The 22,972-nt window shown below is 32.6% G+C and overlaps 2 protein-coding genes across 15 annotated transcripts; one reads left to right on the top strand and one right to left on the bottom strand.

Annotated features, from left to right (window-relative positions):
- Positions 1 to 212: 212 nt before the first annotated feature.
- LOC117610656 (uncharacterized) lies at positions 213 to 8,130 on the top strand. Of its 13 annotated transcripts, none has more exons than XM_034338287.2 (12): positions 213 to 577; positions 1,645 to 1,764; positions 1,833 to 1,884; positions 3,573 to 3,990; positions 4,093 to 4,323; positions 4,444 to 4,859; positions 4,955 to 5,217; positions 5,425 to 5,579; positions 5,668 to 5,815; positions 5,873 to 6,101; positions 6,196 to 6,395; positions 6,467 to 8,130. In XM_034338287.2, exons 3-12 carry the CDS (start codon positions 1,859 to 1,861, stop codon positions 6,529 to 6,531), a joined length of 2,151 nt encoding a protein of 716 aa, XP_034194178.2. In that variant the 5' UTR covers positions 213 to 577; positions 1,645 to 1,764; positions 1,833 to 1,858; the 3' UTR covers positions 6,532 to 8,130. The 13 variants fall into 13 exon arrangements, with proteins under 13 accessions (XP_034194178.2, XP_076548407.1, XP_076548404.1 ...); XM_076692292.1 differs by adding exons at positions 1,970 to 2,116; positions 2,208 to 3,076 and having other exon boundaries at positions 213 to 1,884; XM_076692289.1 differs by having other exon boundaries at positions 213 to 698; positions 1,453 to 1,884.
- On the bottom strand, positions 5,931 to 22,593 carry LOC117610659 (annexin B9). Of its 2 annotated transcripts, XM_034338295.2 has the most exons (7): positions 22,451 to 22,593; positions 22,256 to 22,313; positions 21,277 to 21,658; positions 19,784 to 19,936; positions 8,847 to 9,020; positions 7,347 to 7,528; positions 5,931 to 7,184 (listed from the first exon to the last, which is right to left on the bottom strand). In XM_034338295.2, the coding sequence occupies exons 2-7, from the start codon at positions 22,283 to 22,285 to the stop codon at positions 7,131 to 7,133; spliced, it is 975 nt and encodes a 324-aa protein (XP_034194186.2). In that variant the 5' UTR covers positions 22,286 to 22,313; positions 22,451 to 22,593; the 3' UTR covers positions 5,931 to 7,130. The 2 variants fall into 2 exon arrangements, with proteins under 2 accessions (XP_034194186.2, XP_076548411.1); XM_076692296.1 differs by lacking the exon at positions 19,784 to 19,936.
- Between the last annotated feature and the right edge of the window lie 379 nt (positions 22,594 to 22,972).

The following is a 22,972-nucleotide window of genomic DNA, read 5'->3' as shown; positions in this document are numbered from 1 at the left end:
GTTTGAGCATCGAGCCGATAACGTAGAAATGACGAAAGCAGCCGAACTCTACCAAACCCGCAGAGCTCACACGGACACGTGGGACAACGCGCTTGTGTTAGATGAAACAACTGCGGTAGGGGAATCACTGGGACGTCGTGGGACGTCGTGGAGAGGGTAAAAATTTGTCCCACGTCCCACGGTTCTGGCATCACTGGTCTGTGCCCTTAATCGAATTCTTCCCACGATCGGACAAACATCGTGTTACGGCCACCCGCCTAAACGATCGATATTCGAACAACCGAACTCCTCACGACCGGACACCTAAACATCATATTACGACCACCTACTTAAGTATTCGATAAGACGCGTTCTCACAGACATCCCACCTTGTCAATCATCGGCCCCTTCTCCACCACCAACGACATTATAAAAGACCTTACCGGACATAAGCAGAGTCAGTCGGGATCATATTATAAAAATAAAGTGCTAAACCTTTAAAAGTGCTATTCATTTAAAAACCTGTGAACTTTCTACGTGACACATGCAACGGCGTGCTGCGGCTCGGACAACATTTTTTCGTTTCTTGATAGAAACGGTTCGGCAATAGGATACTACAAGCGAGGAGTTTCGTTTTGATGCGTGCTGTTCCAAAGGAACGAAGGCAACGGACCCATTCGAAAAATTTGTCGATTCTTTGCCGTTGCATCGAAGGAAAGGTTCATGAGTTTGCACTTGACATAGCGTTTCGTGCCGTCACTGGGGTTTCAATTTATTTGAAATCTTGCGGTATTATTGGATTCATTTCAAAATCGATGAAATTATTTATGAACTTAATCTAATTTAATTTAGACAAATTTTATCGTCTAAATATATTTAAACAGATTAATTATCTTCGGTGATACGCTGTACATAAAGGAGCAATGTTAATAATCACCTGTGTGATTATTGAAAAAGGACAATGTTAATTTTCCAGAGATTTTTCCGTTGCCGAGTATCGAAAGTTCTATTGGGCTGTGATACGGAGGTGAAGGAACGGGCCGATCCGAAAATTGTCGGTTTCTTGCCGTTCAAAGAAGAGGTTCGGAGACCACTTGAAACGTAAAAACAACATACCCAGGCGAAAGCTCGAAATGCTATGTCAAGTGGAAACATGACACTTGAGGCACGAGATAATATGATCTGGGATCGGATATATCAGTGAGATAATACTAATGTAACGACTGAACTTTGTTATTTTTCATTTTTTTCTTATAAAACTTTTACCAAGATATTTGTAACGTTTTTCTGATTAAAATGATACCAAATACGATGTGGTTTGGACAATTTTTACTTATAATAGTGTTTGCTATTTCTGAATTGTGTCTTCTAAACAAAAAAAAGAACCAAAAATAACAAAAAGTACAATTATTGGTAGTTTCTATGCGCGCGAATACGCATTTGTTATTCGTTTGTAACTTTTTAAAACTTCAGAATATTAAAATTACATCATGCAAGTTAAAGGAGAAACAGCACGCAGCAAACCGAAACTCCTCGCCTATAGGAGTTTCTTTCAAGAAACGAAGAAATATTGTCCGAGCCGTAGCACGCCGTGGCATGCAACGAGGCAACGTCTGCCTATTCAAAAGGTTCGGAACGGTGATACGATACGGGCGTTTGATACAGGTGGATACTCGGCTTAACACATTCACACCGCGTCGTCAGCACCTCGCCCATCGGCTCATCGTCGCGGCGTGAATGTGTTAGTGCGCCAACTTCACTGCGACAACTTCGATGGAACTCAGTGTAAATACATACCCTTGATTATACATTTGTAACATGTGATCTAATGATATGAATTAAAAATATTATAGTTCTTCAAGAGTTTATTTGATAAATTATGGAGAGGTTTTTGAATATTGATTGGTAAGTATAAAGTATCATATTGGGTTAACCTAACTCATATAGTAATTATGTTTTAATAACTTAAAATTATATGAAACATTCCTAGGAAATGGACCGTTCACCGATTTTGATGTGTTATACATCATTAAATTCGTGTTTTTGAGTACATTATTGAGGTGTTTGTATTTTTTTGCGGAAATTCGTGTGTTCTCTTGAAATTTGCTGAGAAGTTTCGAAAAAAATGTATGATTAAGTATGTTTTCGATACATTTATGAATGGAAACAAATGATTGTCGGTACATTCAGTCCACATTATTTGAATTCTATTTTTCAAATTCCTGCAGGATAAGGTTTAAAAAAAAAATTAATTGTCCATAATGTGGCAATGCAATGGGAATGAAGAATGAAAAGTGGATATGCATGTAGACTGCAAATGTAGTTATACAAATGTAGACTGACTATTACAGGATATATGTAGAAATCTTAATGAGAACAAAGGTTTCTGATGTCAGAAGTTGAATAAAATAAGGCAGAACCCATTACGTAGAAAGACAATGAGTATTTGGTAGAAGTAAAGGAAAAAGTATGAAGATATTTTTGATACCTGTTGAAAACATAGATACTAAAACCATAATTATTGTTATAAATGAGTGGATTAAGCCAAGCACTGCTATAATATCCTACAGTTGGAAGGCCTATGATGCATCTGAAAAAGAAGATTTTTAAACATTTACATTACATTAAGGTACAAGCTTTATAATGTGAACATGCAGATATCTTTGATGCCTGTTGAAAGTAAAGTTACAGATATGTACTGAAATATTGCCGGCCGGCTATCGCCGTCCAGGATTAAATATAACCTAACCTATTGTCTTTTTAGACTTAAAGTATAAAATGTACATTATTTTTTATTGTTGTATTTCACACTAGGTTTGTAGATATAAGTACATATGTACCTCTGTAAAATTAATATAAGTGGGTCTGTACATACATATGTATGTACATACCTCTGTAAAATTAATATAGTCATATAAACTGTCATTTGTTTCTGTTCATAAATGTATCAAAAACATACTTAACCATACTTTTTTCTTGAAAGTTTATAGCAAATTTTATACAAAAAAACGAATTTCCGCAAACAATGACATAGAAATTAGTAATGTACTCAACAAGATGAATCTAAGGATATATAACATGTCATAATCGGTGAACGGTCCGTTTGCTAGGGATATACCGATTGAATAATATTTTCTTTTATAAACAAATAATCATTTATATACATGTGCATATATATATAAACATATATGTATATGTTCTTATTTTATGTTTTATTTGTTTTATATTATAATTTTGTAGGTTTATTAATATTATTTACAATTGTTAATATTACTGTGAAGCATATTATGTGTTGTTATTATTAACAATATGTTAATATTTTTTCAAGTTGAAAATTATAACATTTTATGTATTTGAATCAAAAATTTTTGTTTCCCTAAAACCAAGTGTAGCCCATTTAAATGATATTGTTAATATTAGGTTATATCATCATAGTAGTTTTTTATTTTAAAAAATATATCCTTAAATTATCGTATCAAATATATATGTGTGACATTTGTATTTAAAACTAAACTAGTATTAATATTTTTAACATTTGTATGAAATAAATATGAATTTTCTGATCACCAAAAAAATGTTATTTGTTTCGACAGGAAACCTCCATTGGAAGACATATTAGATAATACTTTCTTTAGTGCGGAAAGATTAGAAAAGGAAAGTGTTATGTATAGAATTATGAATGGAAATTTCATTGATCCATTTAAAGGTATTGAAGAAGACTATAACAATGTTGACATTAATTTAATAAAGAGTATAGATCCTGAACTAAATAAAGAGGATACAGATAATGAAATTACAACAAATGACACAAAAAAGGAAAGTCAATTACAACAAAAAAAAGATGTCAAACCTTATGTACCTGGTATAACTAAACCAATATTTAGGTTCCCTAAAAAATCAAAATTAAATGCAGCGCAACATGCAATGTGTTTAAGAGTTTTGTTGAGATTTTCAGAAGCTGATAAGCCAAAGTTAACTCCAATAGAAAGAGAAGAATTACAAACTTATTTAGTAAGTGAAGCATTGTATTATTAAAGAGTATTAGAACAATTTTTTGGGTATAATAAAAAATACTGGATGTATGTAATCTTATATTATTGTGTTTTTAAATAGAATTTACAACATATAATATCTCAAGAACAAGATGAGTTTATAGAATTTGCCAAGAGCAAGTGGCATGAAAGGTCATTTAAAATTACATGTGAAGATTATGTAAATTTACGTTGGAAATCAAAATTACGATATATTTATAAATTACCTAGATATTATAGTGAAGTTACAAATGTTCCCTTTATAGCAAATAAAAATATTGAAGTGAAATTTATTTCTCTCTGTTTACAAATGGTAAATAATGGTAAAATCAAATAAGTGCTTCTGATTAAATTAATCAAATGTAATTGGTAAATAATATACAAGTAAATATTATTATATATTAACTACATAAAATTTTATTATTATACATAGGGTGAGTTCCCAAAAATAATACTACCATCTTCTATGAAACCATACAAGTTGTGTGTTACTTCTCAACAATTAAGAAAGAGATTTCCTCCTGAGAAAAACCTTTGCAGTGAATCATCAGTTCCTTTTAAACTACCAGTAAGTGAAGATCCAAATTGTCAAGAATTGACTGGCAATAATAATGTAGATTTAGTAATTTCATCCAGTGGTCTTAATTGTTTGGTAAATAACATTGACCCAAGTTATTCAAATTCCTGGATTTTACCTCTAGTTATGAAAAGGCATAATGATAAAAATACTATCTATATAGACAAGCCACCACCACCAATTGCAAGTAATGTTCCAGATAAAAATAATTGGGTATATAAGTATATCCTTAGATATTTTCTTATTGATGCAAAACATCAAACTACAGAAAGGTAAGATAAATACAAATAATTTTTATACATATTTCTTGTACATTTTATTATTTTATTTAATAATGATATTGTAATCAACACTTGTATAATGTTAGTATTGAAGGATATGACAACAATGTATTTAATAATATTAATTGTGAAGAGCTACTAAAATTTGAAGAATATGAAAATAATTTAACGCAAATTTATAGTACATTATGTTCAAGGGTAGTAGAGAAAGATAATAATATTAAAGATGCTTCAAAAGAACCAGAATATAAAAACGACATAGATTCCTTGAAAAATATGTCGGATTGTAAAACACATTCAAGTACTACTGCACACTGTAATACTTCACATTTTATATCAAATAGTCAAGGTAAGAATAGTTTTGTTATCTTTATTGACATAAACCTTGATATTAAAATACAATTTTAGTAACTAACCATGATAAATAGTATTACATAGATAAAAAATTGAATGTAGTATTGAATGTGCTAAATATGAGATTATATTAAATTTTTTAAAAAACAAAAAAGAAAAGAGCGTTAAAAGTATGTAATGCAATTAAATCTGTAATTTATAGATACTCAAAATAAAACTTTTAAAACCAACTTTAAAGGTAATATATCTTATAAACTATTTACTATTGGACCACAATTATCGGAGCAAAATGGATTAATGAAAAATGTTGCCAAAGAATACAGAATGTTAGTCCGAACAAAAACAGATGGATTTGAGGTTTGAAGACACTACATAACATTTTAACGTTTATACTAAATTTTATAATCTAATAAATCTAATGGAAATTATTTATTCAATTGTATAGATCTTAGAAAATAAAGTACAGAGGTTGTTAATGTTAACACCTAAATTAGAATACCAAGCCGATCTTGGTGCTGAAGCTGTAACATTAGAAGAATCATTAAAACAATGGGTATCCCTCATTTTTAGACCTCATACATCTCTTGCACGAGGTAAGTAATTTTCATTTTTTATATCAATAGTATACATTAGATTTTATTTTGTTACAGTTCGAATATCAGCAAAAACATCAGAAATATTACAAGTCGAGCATCGTACAGCGATGTCTATAAACAATGAAATTAAACGACTGTATAATATTAAAGTTGACAACTCTTTAACAATTTTACATAATATAATTCAATACCTCCAAAATTTGGCTCCGGGACGTTATATCATGAGGCATACAGTAAGAAATGGGGCATTTGCTACTATTTATAAAGAAGTAGAAAATACAGGGTAAATGAGTATATTATAAAATACAATTTTTTATGTTTCTTTAGCTATACACGAATATTGATGTGAGTGTTAAGTATTTAATTTTTATTTATAGAAAGAATATCTTTGATTTGCATACAATGTATGGTGAAGAATTCTTTAATTTACCTAATACTGCCTGGATTCCATTGGATAAAACAATACCAACTCCAATGCATAAATTCTTTGAGAGAATGCCAGCTATGTTTTCCCCGTTAAATAATACAAATTTTACTAACAATAAGAAGACCCCTGAAGTAAAACAGACTAACACAAGTATACATAATCATAATTTTATGCACCATTGTAATATTGGAGGAAACTAATTTTATTAACATTTTTTTCAGGGGCAGTACGTAGAAGTTTAAGAAATAAACAGAAAAAAATTATGTTTCATGATGATGTTCAATAGCTAATTTACATGTAAACACAAAATATACTTTCAAGATTATTAATTTAAAAATAATTTATATAAAAACACTTATTACTATGGTCAAAAACAGACACTAGATTAGCGGAAGTCCGATTCCTCGAACCAACATTTTGATTGAATTTAACTTACTACTGTAATATGTAAAATAGATATCCTATAAATTATGAATGATTTGTAATATTAAATGTACAAATAAGTAACGTTTGCAACATATTTATTACTTCTATAGATTTCACAACAATTTATATAAATATGAGATTTTAATTGTAAAATATATCAATATTTTTCATAAAAAAAAATTATAACTGCGATTTAATAAACATTTCATCAAAAATAAATTATAGTTCATCATAAAAAGCAAATTATACTATAACTGTGATGCTATATAAAGATTCAAAGATGGTACAAAAATATGCTTAAATGCACAACCTTTTATATCTCAATATTTAATTAATGAGATTCATATAAGCGCTTCAGGCAACTGTGTTATCTTATATTATTAAAGAGACACCTGTCATGTAATTCCATAGTAATGATTGTTAAATTTTTAATATATATTGTGAAACAATCCGTTTCACTTAAGTAGAAACAAGAGAGAGCAAAGCTTTCTTATAGTCGCCAGATGTGTCACCCTGAAATATTAATAATGGTAATATTAGAAATAATATGATACAGTATATTTTATTTTCTGCAATACAAAATTATTGTATATATTTTTTCATGAATATCTATATTTGTAGGATAAACATAAACTAATTTAATAAGGTATACACAAGTGTAATACGAATACGTACGACAATCCAACTTTCCAGTGATTTTCCATATCGTTCTTCAAACGCCTTTTTGATATCACCTAAATCGATTTCACTTCGAGAAACGATAATGCGAATTAATGTTCGATCTTTTGTACCAATTCCATGCATACTAGCATATAATCGTTCAGCAAAGAAACCAACTTTTGATTTCACGCATTTCACTGTTGCATAAAAGTATAATATTAAAAAGGCCAAACTTTACCATACTTTAACCCCCTCGCTCTTTTTGCACCTATCATATGCCGTTCTACTCGTCTTAATGTGCTGAATACGAATGATTGTCATTTTTGGCGGAAATCACAAGTTTTCAAGGTATTCACAAAAAACTTACTAGTGCACAGAATTTTACTCGGGAGTGTGCATCTGTGATGCAGTCGAAGCATAACTAAAAGTGACAGCTTCGCCACTTACATATACAGGGTGTCCTAAAAAGAATGTTAATCCCATAAAGGGGTACTTCTGAACAACTTTTTCCGGTTAAACTTCGTCTTAGGGGACCAAAAATTAACGGGTCCAAAAAATGTGTTCTTGTAGTTTTTGACCTGAAAAGTCCGAAAATGCAAGTTGAAAGTTTAGGAAACTAATAGTTTAAAAGATGCGAGTATATAAAAATGTGTGTATTTGGCGTACTTTGACAGGTCAGTACGATGCAATATTGATTCTTCCCCGCATCCAATCTTTTGTTTGGACTCTATTTGTTGGGTGTGAGTACCATCAATTTCTATGAAATCCGAGAGGATATTGTTTATAAAAAAAAAACTAACCTTAGGTATACCGGGTTTAGGCCACCACTTATACAGGGTGATTCTCTCGGCGCGCAACACAATAGCCGTCCCGCACAATGGAACCCTGCGGTTGTTGCGGGTAAAGAGACCCAGGGGCCATATCGCCGGACCCAAGACTGCTCTGTGTATGTTTATGGCTGAGACCAAGCAAGAAACGGAACAGCAGGGGTTCCATTGTGCGGCACGGCTATGTGTTACGCGCCGAGAGAATCATACTGTATAATTCTGTTTTACCGACGGCGACTCCACTCATTGGACAATATGACGTCGTACTGACCTGTCAAAGTACGCCAAGTACACACATTTTTATATACTCGCATCTTTTAAACTATTGGTTTCCTAAATTTTTAACTTGCATTTTCGGACTTTTCAGGTCAAAAACTACAAGATTTGATCATTTTTAACCAAAAATTTTTGGTTCCCTAAAACGAAGTTTAGCCCTTTTTCCTTTACCAAAATGTTGCTTAATGCTTCAATTTTGAATTAATGCTTCTACTTCAAGGGATTAACATTTTTTCTGTAACACCCTATATACAAACACTTACAAGACGGCCGGCAACCAATGCTTTTAAATGAATTCTGGTTAGGTTAAGCTAAATTTCACGAGATGGGGGTGCAGAGGGAAGGACGAAGTGATTACCGTTAAACATATCTTGTTATTTTTAAAATAAATAATTTCAAGAAAAGTACTGACCTATTCCAAGAAGACCCTTCTCAAGACTTCCTGAAAATTCTTTTTTAATAGCAACTTCAATGTCATGTCCAGATATTTTTTCATATTCAATAAACGTTTGTCTTAATTGTTGATAACTACGCGTTACTAAAATAGCATTAAATTGAGATTCATCTGTACCCCACTGCTTCTCACCTATGGATGAAGAAATTATGCATTTAACATCAAAATACTGTCCTCCGATCACAAGAAGTTACGTGGACGACACAGATGTAAAGGGGGTACTACACAACATCGACTGATCACCTAGTTCGGGCTTCGGAATTGAGGGCACCGACTTTTCCTTTACATCCACTAACGGGGCTCGTGTAAAACTAGACCGTTGGCTTGGGAATTAATTGCATTTTTCAGCCAATTTTCAGAAGCTACGCTCCCTTTCTTCCGCAGTACGTCTTGGGCCCTGCAACGACTACATATAGTCCTCAATACATCTCAGGCGCGTGGCGCATTAGGATTACACTCGTGTCAACAAAGAGTGACCTCAAAAACACGCGTTTTTTCGCCCATTTTTTCCCACTCGAATTTCAAATCAAACTACGTGCCAATCAATTCCATATGATGGTACATTAATCTCAGAAAAAATTTAAGTTGAGCATAGGGGTAGTTTTGGAGATACGGGAGGTCAAAGCGACTAAATTCTCACTATTCTCAATATTGTCCAAGTACTGTATACACAGAAAAAGGTGAATACTTTTTTGATAACAGTGGAGATTTTACTAGAATTGGTCAAAATGGTTTTCTGACTCCTCCATTCCCGTTGTTTAGCATTTTAAGGGTTGTTTAATATTTAGATCCTTAAAACAGTTTTTATTGAATTTCTCGAAAACAAATGCAGATACGAAAGAATGTTTTAGACAAAAGTTGTTTGTCTTAAAATTCTGCATAAAAAAGGTCTTTTTCATTTTTTCGATAGGACTAATCCTTTACTCGAAAATCACAACTGAAAAGATATAGTTTCTGAAAATAACATTACAATATAAGCAGCAATTTTTTTAATATATGTATTTGATGTAGAAAAAAAATCAGTTTTTCAACATAGCAACTAACAACTCTTTATTTTAATCCTTTATATTTTTATAGAATGAGATATGATTTCCGCAATTTCTGACTAAAGGATTAGTTCTATTTATTTTAGTATATAGTGACAAAAAATATAATAATTTAGAATTTTTTCTCTAGGAGGAAGGGGGCGTAGCTTCTGTAAATCGGCCAAAAAGAGTAGTTAATTCCTAAGTCCAAGGGTCTAATTTTACACGACCCTAATTAATAGGTGTGACTGCTTCGACCAATCATATATCACGATTGGAAGTACGTGTAAACTGAGGTGGGACACGGCCAATCACATTGCATTGTTCTCAGGGGACTTCTTGCGATTAGTGGACAATAGATATGTTACAGTGTAAGTGCATATTTGGAATAATGTGAGTATACATTTTTTGGCAAATGTATACTGTTATCGGGGAAACTTCCGAAAGGCCCCCCAGCCCGGGACAACCAAACTTCGGATTTATAGTAATTGAGGGACGAAAAATCGAATGAGACCATTTTCAGAACTGGCAAATAAACCGTTCTCCAGATATACAGGGTATTCTAAAAGTGTGGGACCTCCCTATTATCTCGATAAGAACGCATTTCCACGGAAAATAACTAAAACAAAAGTTGTAGGAGTCGTAAAGTATTATCCCAACAAAAACATCCTGTAAATAGGAGCCAAGTTCTTATGGCCGTAAAAAGTTGTGAGATCAAACTAAATACGGCCATGTTCGGTAGCTTAGAAATAACGCTTGCAATACTGAAAAAAGCTTTTGTGAAAATTAGGTTAAAAGAACGCTATTTAATTTTTGAAGAATTACATGGAGGGCTAAATTATTCAAACTTGGCCGTTACCTAACACCTTTTATGGCCATTGGTTTAAAAAGTAGCGGCCAAGTTTGAATAATTTAGCCCTCCATGTAACTCTTCAGAATTAAATAGCGTTCTTTTAACCTAATTTTCACAAAAGCTTTTTTCAGTATTGCAAGCGTTATTTCTAAGTTACCGAACTTGGCCGTATTTAGTTTGATCTCACAACTTTTTACGGCCATAAGAACTTGGCTCCTATTTACAAGATGTTTTTGTTGGGATTTTATCAATTTTTGTTGGGATTTCATGAATTATCAAGTAGGTATTACTCTTATCCCTGATTCATTAAATCCTAAATATTTTTTATCTTTATGGTGGATATTAAGTAAATTAATAAATGCATTTTTACAAAGAAAGTTAATTAAGAAAACGTTGACAGACCATTCTAAATAATGACATAATTAGTTTTTTTTTTTTTTTTTTTTTTTAACTATTTTTTCATCCCATTTTGGGCATAAAACCTGAAAATTGAATCTCCCATCTTCCCTTCAATTTTTTTTATTATATATGTTATGCTGCTATGTTCCATCCTACATACCTATTTCGTAATGCTTCAAAATTTCAAACTTTGATAATTATTCTTTTGAACGTACGTTATGGTGACCCTATGTACCAAATTTCAAGCATCTAACTCAATGGGAAGTACCCAGAAGGTTTTGATGATATATAAGTGAGTCAGTGACAAATTTAGCGATTTTTGAGGTCCTATATCTCGGAACTTACTAATGTTGAAAAATTAATTTTTTGGCAATGTTGAGACATGATAGCACTTAACAAGTGTATGAAATTACACCTATCCATCTGTCTCCAGTGCCGAGTTATAAGCCTCTAAAAAACAGTTAAGTTGTTTCGTGTAAAAGGAGGTAGTGCGAGAACATGGCTGGTGCATTACCGTGCACCTAGATCGTGACGGGCGTGCTAATTATCGTTTTCGGGTAAGGAAAACCCAACACCTGACCCGTTGTCGGCGTAAGGAATGTTGAATTAGGGACGAAAAAGCTACCCTGAGTGGGTTAGCGACTACACCCAGCAAGCGCCTTACGCCTAACCTAACCCTAACCTAACCTAACCCTAACCCTAACCTGCAATGTTAAGTTCAAGGTCACTACAAGATAATACTTTACGACCCCTACAACTTTTGTTTTAGTCATTTTCCGTGAAAATGCGTTTTTATCGAGATAATAGAGGGGTCCCACACTTTTAGAATACCGTGTATATCTCGAGAACGGTTTATTTGCCAGTTCTGAAAATGGTCTCATTCGATTTCTAGTCCCTCAATTACTATAAATCCGAAATTTGGTTGTTCTAAGGTGGGGGGGCCTTTTGGAAGTATACCCCTGTTATCACCCCAAATGGCAAATGTACATTGTATGTACTATGCAGAGGTCGTAAGTTGCCAAGCACCTACAAATTGAACAGCACAGGGGCAAGGGGACTGGGCCGCTGGCTCCACCTAATCCCTTCCAGGATCCTTAATCTTGAGGTGTCAAGACGTACATACAATTTCCATATTCGCGGGGGATACATTTGACTATATAAACGTGCGATTTTTTCTGAGCATTAATGGATTTTTTTATAATACTTGTTCTTGACAACAATTGTTATTACGCAAAATTTATGAAAAGTGTAAAAACTCTCCTGTTATCTTAATAATGTAAATCTATGTTTACGTCAATGCGTTCGAATCGTCGCTCGCTATCGCATCATCTCATTCTGTTTCAATGTTTATCTTTAGCGACTTTCGTCGCGCGATAAATTTGTGGACGTGAAAGCCTCGGTCAATAAAAATAAATGTGTGACTGGAGGCAGGACAACAAATTTGATTCGACGGCAACTTACGATCTCTACATAGTACACTGACAGGGAATGATCCCGAATCCGAAAATTCCAAAAATTATGAAACTTTGTGGATACGTAGAAGATGCCCCCCTGATTAAAATGCAATTTTTTTTGCTGCCTGTTTTCAATCTAAGGAGGTAAAAATCGCGTTTAAAATTTCGGCCGTTTCTTCTTTTTCTTTGAAACCGTTAAAGATATCAAAAACTTCACAAACGAAAGTTGTTCATCTTAATGTATAGTGTTTTCCTAAGTTGAAACAAAAAATTGTTTAAACAATCACAAAAATTTATAAACAAAAATGTTTAAAAACTATTGAAAAGTTCTAAAACTTGTTATGAAAATAGTAAATGGTCTGTTGTTTAAAGCGATGTAACGTTTGATTAGCATTTGCTATTTGAAAGGAGCAAAAAATATTACTAAATATAATGATGTTTCATTTTTATTTTATTATTTGCAAATGGTAACTGATATAAAAAGGTCCTTAGAACAATAATTGTTGTTCTTGATAGAAGCACCGAATAAAGGGGAAACTCAAAGAAAAAAATCTTTACAGATTTCAGAATACGTTTTCAATGCCCAGAAAAGTGAAAATCATCCCATTATCCACGATTTATCCGAATGTGGGCTTTAGATGCAAATGAAGTAATTAAACTGGAAGAATTTAAGGCATCTCAACATTGGTTACGGAGTTTCAGAAAAGCTCATAGAATAATTTCTAAAGAAATAAACAAATTTATTACCCATCCATACGAAATTGATTCTGCTAAATTGAACGAAATTGCCTCCTCTTTTGTTAATCGCGTAAAATCTTACATTAAAAATAATGTATTCAATGGTAACGAAACTGGATTTAATTTAGAGTTACATTCTGTTGTACTTCCTTAGAATTGTCCAATTTACTTTCGCTGCGACCCATAGTTGTAAAATACTTCCTACAGTTTCAGTTTCGGGTAAACTACTGTGCAGAGATAGAAAGAATATTAGCGAAAGTAATGCGGGTACGATTAGTCGTATTCGGTAAGTCACACCTCACCTCACATTCTAGATCGTTGCACGTTATTGGCCGATGCGGTCACATATTATTTGCGTCGCCTGACAAAGAAGTAAAATGACACTTCGTGACAAAGTGAAATGACAGGACGTTAACGTTGCGATGAACTTTAAACGCGAGGATCAAACGTGGGGACTGGGAGAAGCATGCAAAGCTCCCTTTGCCTCTGCACCGTCACATAAGTATTCTTTCTACCTACATATGCACAGTACTTCTTCTCTCTTTCTTGTTCTAGATTCTAAAAGAACAAGCAGGTAATTTCGGGCTAAAGATACTAGAATCATTGTTTAAACCGTGGAATGTTTATTTGGTGGCATCAACATCTGGAAAATTAACAAAAGAATTATTTAATGAATGGTTAATGAATGTATATTTACCCAATACAGGACCAAAAAGTATCTTGTTAATATACTCATAGACTGGCCACTGTCCGGAAACATTAAAAGAAAACCAAATAAAAATTTGGGAAGGGTCTAAGTCTAGTCGTATAAGCATAGTGAATCGGCCCCAGCAACAATTTCGGTTGATATTTATAGCACATAATGCTTTTTGCTTAACGCACAACTGGGAGCAATTTCAACCCCCCACCCTCACTGATAAGGGAGATATAAGGGTAAGGGGATCCCTAAACTTGACTAATTTTTTTCTCGAAAACTGTGTAAGATATTGGAACACATTAAAATGCAAATAGTAGGTACTCATAATCTGTACCTCATATATTTTTTCAAAATTTTTATCCGATTGAAAATTAATAAATCAATTTTTGACGATGATTTTTATAAACAATCCCTTGAGTGATGCCCACCGAAAAAATTAAGAATAATCCTTTACTACTTAACTATTATCTGTAAAAGTTTCAAGAGTGTTGGATTGGTACAATATGGTTAAAAAAAATAGAACCAATGCAACGCCCCTTCATAAGGCAAAGCCTTAAAGCCTCAATCTGACCGACCTACAAGGGAACACGTTGCACCAGCCCCCTACGTACCTCATACCAGAAACAACTATCAGAAAAATATGAACTCTCCTTTCCCTAAACTGTATGTTTTTGAATAAAACATTTAGTTAACAGTCGTTTATTTAAATAATTTAATTTAGCAATTTAAACTGTGTAATCAAGTTTTCTGTTCTTAACTTTTAACATCCGTGTTTTCACGATGTTTATCGTCTTTCGTATGTGGGAGCCTTAAAACAGCTGATTATGTTGTAGGGTTCAAATGGTACCTTTATATTATTGTGATTAAGGTGTTCCTCGTTTTAAATATGTGGGATCTAAACAAGTTTTCGCCGTTGTCCTTAAAAATAAATATTAGTACTGTACTGCGCTATTATTCACAATTGTGGAAAGTTAAATACAGTATTGGTCATAAAAGTCTATGTTCTTTACATCGATGCTGCAGTTTTGTAAAATATTTGAAACACAATATTAAAAACTCAAAACATTTTACTTTAAATTATTTCATTCTCCACGAGCCAGGTGAATAAAAGAATAATATTCATCTATAGATATATTATTTGAATAAAAATGCGCTTAAATATCATACCGCATTCGATTTTTTAATACAGCTAGATCAAAATATACAAAAATTTATTTTTAAAAAATAAACGACTTAATAATAATAATAACAATAATAATAATAATAATAATAATATAACTATAATAATAATTCGCCAATTTTTTAAATATATCGCGAAGGATTAAATCCGCTTATCCCCTTGTACCATTTGTCCCCTAAAACACAATTAACTCTTTTCAGGACTCCTATATAATCCTTAATATGAGGAACACTTTAATTGCAGTCATTCCCAGATACTAACTTGTACTCTATAACATAATTAACTCTTTTTAGGGCTTTTAAAGTATGCACATAATATCTGTTACCAAATAGTGAAAAAAAAATTTCAAAAATGCATATCCTCTAATTTATTCCACGCTTCATATACAGGGTGTCCGCGCTAAAGTGTGACAGCCGCCTTATTTCGTAACTATTGATGACACGAAAAATTGTTTATATAGAAATTGCACGGTACAATGGGGTCTATGTTTTGGCGTAAACGAAAATTTATTTACATTATTAGTTTAAGAGATATGATGGTCAAGTTTCGTTTTTTAAGTGGAACTGTATATTTTTTGTCAGATCATATGATAGTGCTTCTCAAGACGAATTCATTAAGTTTTAATGTATACACTCGATTTTAATTGGTTTTCGAGATATAACGTTTCCAAATTTGCCAATTTTCAGTAGATACGTCTCGGTTTGAGTAGCAAGTCATAAAAGTGGCCCTATTGTTGCGGTAAGTGCCACAACGGGGGTCTACGCTAGGAACGGCAGACCCAAAGAATAAGAAACCGCAACAATAGGGCCGCTTTTACGACTTGCTACTCAAACTGAGACGTATCCACTGAAAACCGGGAAAGTAAACGTTCTATCTTGAAAACTAATTAAAATCGGGTGTATACATTATAACTTAATAAATTCGTCTTAAAAAGCACTATCACATGATCTGAAAAAAAATATATTATAGTTCCATTTAAAAAACGAAACTTGACCATCATATCTTTTAAACTAATAATGTAAATAAATTTTCGTTCACGCCAAAACATAGGCCCCATTGTACCGTGCAATTTCCATATAAACAATTTTTCGTGTCATCAGTAGTTACGAAATAAAACGCCTGTCACCCTTTAGCGCGGACACCCTGTATACGTTACGCAAAAGGAAATTGCCATTTAGTAAGAAAACTTACTTAAAAAGTTGAAATCGTTAATGCATTGTTTAAATAAATGACTGTTAACTAAATACTTTATTCAAAAACATACAGTTTAGGGAAAGGAGAGTTCATATTTTTCTGAGAGCTGTTTCTGGTATGAGGTTACGTAGGGGGCTGGTGCAACGTGTTCCCTTGTAGGTCGGTCAGATTGAGGCTTTAAGGCTTTGCCTTATGAAGGGGCGTTGCATTGGTTCTATTTTTTTTAACCATATTGTACCAATCCAACACTCTTGAAACTTTTACAGATAATAGTTAAGTAGTAAAGGATTATTCTTAATTTTTTCGGTGGGTGTCACTGAAGGGATTGTTTATAAAAATTATTTTCAAAAATTTATTTATTAATTTTCAACCCTTAATCATCGAATATAAATTTTGAAAACAAATATGTATATGAAATACAGATAATGAGTACCTACTATTTGCACTTTAGTGTGTTCAAATATCTTACATAATTTTCGAGAAAAAAATTAGTCAAGTTTAGAGTTCTTACCCTCATATTTCCCTTATCAGTGGGGGTAGAGGGCTGAAATTGCTCACAGTTGTTCTTTAGACAAAAAGCACTATGTGTGACAAATACCAACCGAAATTATTGCTGGGGCCGATTCACGATGCTTATACGGCTAGACCCTTTACGCAATACCAAGAAAAACATCAGGATTGATACAACCACTAGATGTATATGGCTTCCACATATGGAAAAAGATTGTTAGAAAATTTTCCGATCTCGTAGTAATAAAAAATTATGACATTAATTTGCATTTTCGAAATAATGTTATTAAACTTCAATCGTTAGTAATTAATCAGCTACCGTCACTAACACATTATGTTTTCATATGTCTGGTTCAAAAGTGGGTACACAAGAAAAACCAAGTAATTTTGCAAATCCAGTAGATTTTGCTTTTGCTCAACACGATTCTACAAACCCACCACGTTATTCCATATGTGGTAGCTATGCTATAATACATTGTTCATGGTGCAATCAACTTTTGTGCTTTAAACTCTTTTTTGAAGAGTTCCATCATCATAGAGATTAACACAAAACCTATGTGACGCATAATACGTAACCATCGTGATTTTTTTAAACAACGATAACTACGTATTCTTTTTTTAAATCATAAATGATAGGTAGGGTCAGGAACAACAATTACTGTCCTAACGACCTTTTTATATCAGTTACCGTTTGCAAATAGTAAAATAAAAATGAACCATATCATTATATTTAGTAATATTTTTTGCTCCCTTAAAATAGCAAATAATAATCAAACATTACACCGCTTTAAACCAGGGATCACCACACTTTTTGAGAAACGGGCCGGTTTGAAATTTTTAAAAACATGGGCACCGGACTAAAAATATTCTTATTAAAATCCTATTAGAACATTAATTTACATCGCATGTGTAAACAAACATAGTTTATATTGGAATTTATAATGTAAAATATCTATTAAAATGTATGTATATCCATATTATATGTATGTATGTATTGTAGATATAATTAAAAAGGGGAAATAATAATAAAAATATTCCCATCAATATTTCTTATATAAAATATTTATAAATAAAAGTCGGAAGCCGCATGAAAATCTTGGGAGGGCCGGATCCGGCCTGCCGGCCGTAGTTTGGTGACCGCTGCTTTAAACAACAGACCATTTCCTATTTTTAACCAACTTCGAAAAGGAGGAGGTTACTCAATTCGATCAGTATGTATTTTTTTTTTTTCTGTATGTGTTCACCGATTACTCCGAGATGGATGGACCAATCGGAACGAAACCTTTTGCATCTTGTAGGGTATGTCTTCCGATTGGTCCCATTGAAAAAAAATTTTTAATTTTTTCATTGTTATTGCAAAATATAGGAACTTTTTAATCTCAAGGTTGGACGATTTCAATGACCTTTTAATATATTGTTGGGAGCATGATTCTGAACAACTTTTTCATTATGCATAATTAACGGAAAGCTTTAGTTTTCGAGATATTCGTGAAAAACTATTACTACTCCATTGAACTCTACGTATGCCTACGTGTTTCTACCGGTGTATGAGTCAGCATGCAGTTGCCGATTCTCTACTGTTTCTATATATGTACACTGAGTTGCATTGAACTTGTCGCAGTGAAGTTGGCTACATATTCACTAACACAATCACGCCGCAGCGTCGGTGAGTCGATCTCGCCCATCGTCTCACCAACGCAGCGTGGATGTGTTAGTGAATTTGTAGCCAACTTCACTGCGACAAGTTCAATGCAACTCATATACTCTGTAAGGTATGTACCGATTGCGATGAAACCTTTCACATCTAACAGGAGATATTTCCGCGATATCTCACTTGCAAAAATGTATGGAACTTGTTATCGTTAAAAACTATCGTTATTGCAATTAACCAATAAGAACGGTAAACCACCTTACGGCATCCTACAAATACTGCTCGTTCCACTAAAAAGTGTGGAATAAAATAATTTTTAACCAAAAATACAACCGACTTCGAAATGCACTACAAAATATGAAATAATTTCTACTTCATTTATACAAATACCCAACAGCTATTAATAAAACCTATTTACTCGTAAAATCGTAAATACTAAATACATTTCAACCTTTCCGTACGCGGCGTAAAATTAATAATACCCGAATATACGATGCTGCCAATAACGATTTGATAGGTTGCTGACGCCTGAACTAGGATCTTCTTAGTAGAAGAAAGTTTTTGGGTAAACTACCTCAGGGGCCCAAAAATGATGGCCTTTTTTCTTATCTTTTTGAAGTATTTAACGAGTAGAATCTAAAAATCCTAGTTTCAAGGCGCGGAATCCTTTGTTCAAAATTATTTTTCATAATAACTTTTAGAACTTTTCAATAGTTTTTAAGCTTTTTTGTTTATAACTTTTTGTGATTGTTTGAACAATTTTTTGTTTCAACATAGGAAAACACTATACATTAAGATGAACAACTTTTGTTTGTGAAGTTTTTGGATATCTTTAACGGTTTCGGAGAAAAAGAAATGAAGAACAGCCGAAATTTTAAGGGCGATTTTCACCCTCTTAGATTGAAAACGGGCAGCCAAAAAAATTGCGTTTTAATCAGAGGGCCATCCTTTATGCATTTACAAAGTTTTATAATTTTTGGAATTTCCGGTTACGGGATCATTCCTTGTGAGTCTCATCGAATCTGTCGTGGCGTGTGACTCTAACATTTGCTTACGCTTGAGGGCCAATGAGCGTGAATATGTGTTAGAGTCACACGCCGCGACAGATTCGACGAGACTTACAATCAGTGTACTTACACCATCCCACTATGTACCTATATCGTAACAGATACACTATAGCATTTTTATGCATACCAGCCTCATAAAGTGCCTGAGCATCTGCTACACCTTGAGCTTGGTCTACTCCTTGGTTTTCATCCCTATTTGCTTGGACCAGAGAAACCAACAATCTTTTAAAATGTCCTGATGTATCTCCCTTCAGTTCACTCTCAAGAGTTTTTCCATATACTGTTGAATAAAAAATATTCCACTAATGTTCAATCAAAGTATTATAAAGCTTGCATGGGGGCTGTCATGGCCTGCTCTGCAGTTAATAATTATTTGAAAATTTCAAGTGTGTTTAACAGAAAAATCATCAGGAGCCGAAGATCGTAGTATCAGTGCAACCTTTGCCTCTGAAAAAGCTAGCTATATAGGGTGTTAGAAAAAGGCGAAATATTTTAAAAGTAGGGTAATTATTTATATTACGGACGGCACCTTCGATTTCGATGATTTTTAAATACACATACAGGGTGAGTCGCCTAAGGCAAGCCACCTGAATACATTTTTAGAGATAGAAACAAATGTTTCAGACAAAAGTTGTTTGGTTTCGACGAGCTCATTACGTGGTGTACATAACTTTTCTTCAGATGGAGGCGTTTAGGAGATTTGAGGTACTTTTTTATGCATCAAACGATGCAGCTAGACATTCTTTATAAAAAAGTACTGATCTATGTATGTCAAAAAGCTGATAGTTTAGGAGATATTTCAATTTAAATAATTCTAAAATTCGTATTGGCATTAGCGTTTATTTACAAGTATGGTTGAACATAACGATCATTTGCATCACAACATTTTTGAAATCGATGAAGTAAGAACTGGCTATTTAAAGGATAAAGTTTACGCGAAAGATTCAACTACAGTGACTGATATGAAGCAGCGTATTATTGACGAATGTGGCAAAATATCAGCCGTTACATTAAATAACGTAGGCCAGTCCTTACTTCATTGATTTAAAAAATGCTGTGATGCAAATGGTCATTATGTTGAACCATACTTGTAAATAAACGCTAATGTCAATACGAATTTTAGAATTATTTAAATTGAAATATCTCCTTAACTACCAGCTTTTCAACATACATAGGTCAGTACTTTTTTATAAAGAATGTCTAGCTGCATCGTTTGATGCATAAAAAAGTACCCCATTCCATTTAAAAAAACGAAGTTGCCCTTCAAATCTCCTAAGCGCCTCCATCTGAAGAAAAGTTATGTACACCACGTAATGAGCTCATCGAAACCAAACAACTTTTGTCTGAAACATTTGTGTCTATCTCCAAAAATGTATTCAGGTGGCTTGCCTTAGGCGACTCACCCTGTATATAAATGTTTTTGATCCATGTTTATTAGAACTTTTTTCTTGCATTTGACAAGTTCCATCTACCCTTAAAATATTTAACCCCTTTTTTCACACCTTGTACAATCCTTGCAAAACATAGAGAGTATTTTCTTATAAACATGTCTTAAACTTGAAAACTTTAAGACTGTTCTGTTTTAAAATTACATGCAATATACAAAACAAAATGACTTACAATTTTCATAGAATGCTGCAATTGTACGTATACCATAATTGCTCAATGTGCACAAAATTTCTACAATTGCTTCCTCATCAGTTCCCAACCCACATATAGCATCATGTAATTCTTTAGCATAATAATGAGGCAGTGGTGTCATAAGGGCAATTATAACATCTTCTAATTTTCCTGTAAGTTCACTTTTCAGGTCACTAACCAAATCTTTTCCATATAATGTTTTGTATGCTTCAGCAATTTCTAAACGTTGAACAATTCCTCTCTTTGTAAGCACATCAATAATCGTTCTCTCATCAGTGCCAAAACCTTTCATTGCTTTACGTAGCAATGAAGCATCTGCATTGGCATCAAAAGGATCTGCAGGATATACCGTAGGAGTGCACTATAATAAAAGAAATATACTTTATAGATTTTTAAAGTTAAATTTTTGCAGATATATCATTATATTATAAGTAATATTAGAAATTATTGATATAAATAAGATTGCTATTCATATCACCATTGACTAATAACTCGGCATACATGTAGATGTAACAAACTTATTTGTACAAAAATAAATAGTAATTTATTGCAATCAAATTCAATATAACTTGATATTTATTCATATTTATAGGTGTACTGGAAAATGTATATATTATAGGTAAAAATGTAAAAGTTAAGCCCACAACCGTTAAAAATATTGATAAAAATAAAAAATTTAATTATATAGATAATATATTGTTTAAATTAATTTTATATACATAACATTTAAATCTATACAATGCTTCTGAAAAATTATAAAATCTTATTCAAAAAATACGTATTAACAATACAAATTTAAAGTAATACAAGCAGATTTAACTAACGCGGTTTAATTGATTCGAACGAGTAGTGTTAAAAATACTGGTGATCGATCCAAGCCAAGAATAGATCGATCTAATCAGTAATCGTGTAAATAAAAATTCCATTAAATCTTCTACAATAATTGAAATGTACTTACTTTATAGGGATAGTACTGTTGTTGCGACATTTTTTCTTATTCAAAAAATTGTCTAGAACTGATAAAGATAACGATTAATCGATTAACGTCAAAGAGTAGATATCGAAATTCTAAATTTTGGGTGTTATTATGTTATTTATAAGTATATTTCTGATAACAATTTTCAATCAATCGTAAAAAATAAAATATACTTACAATAAATATAATCTAAAAAAGTTAACAATACACTGTTTCAGTAAAGTAGGAGTAAAAAGAACTTATTCGTCGAATAGCTAGTCAACAATGGGCACACCCACTTTCGCACACGTCATCCATACTCCGTTCAAGGTGCTTACATGCGACAGTGAGTAATGAGTAAAAGGAATCAACCACAATGTTTTCAATAACAATTCTATATTACACATATGTGTTAAATGTATGTATATACCTACTTATTCATTTTTACAAATTTAAAATTCGACGAATTCTCTGTTATGCACTCATATATATTACAAAATTATTACGACACATTAATATTTAGCTATGTCTTATCATACGTGTATTTTTAAATGAAAAATACAGTATAAATCATAATACACCACAGTAAAATAACCAAAAAGATTTACATTCATGTTATTACATATATGTACATCCTTTGCATCTTATTTTTAAAAGGTTATCCTTTTTTCCCACTTTCTTCACGCCTCGGTGCTGAAAAATATCAGGCTACCCTGAAGA

The sequence above is a fragment of the Osmia lignaria genome, chromosome 14, assembly GCF_051020975.1.
Source record: "Osmia lignaria lignaria isolate PbOS001 chromosome 14, iyOsmLign1, whole genome shotgun sequence".
NCBI classification, from domain to species: Eukaryota; Metazoa; Arthropoda; class Insecta; order Hymenoptera; family Megachilidae; genus Osmia; species Osmia lignaria.
The sequence above is the reverse complement of the archived record's forward strand: the minus strand, read 5'-3'. Positions and strand labels throughout refer to the sequence as shown.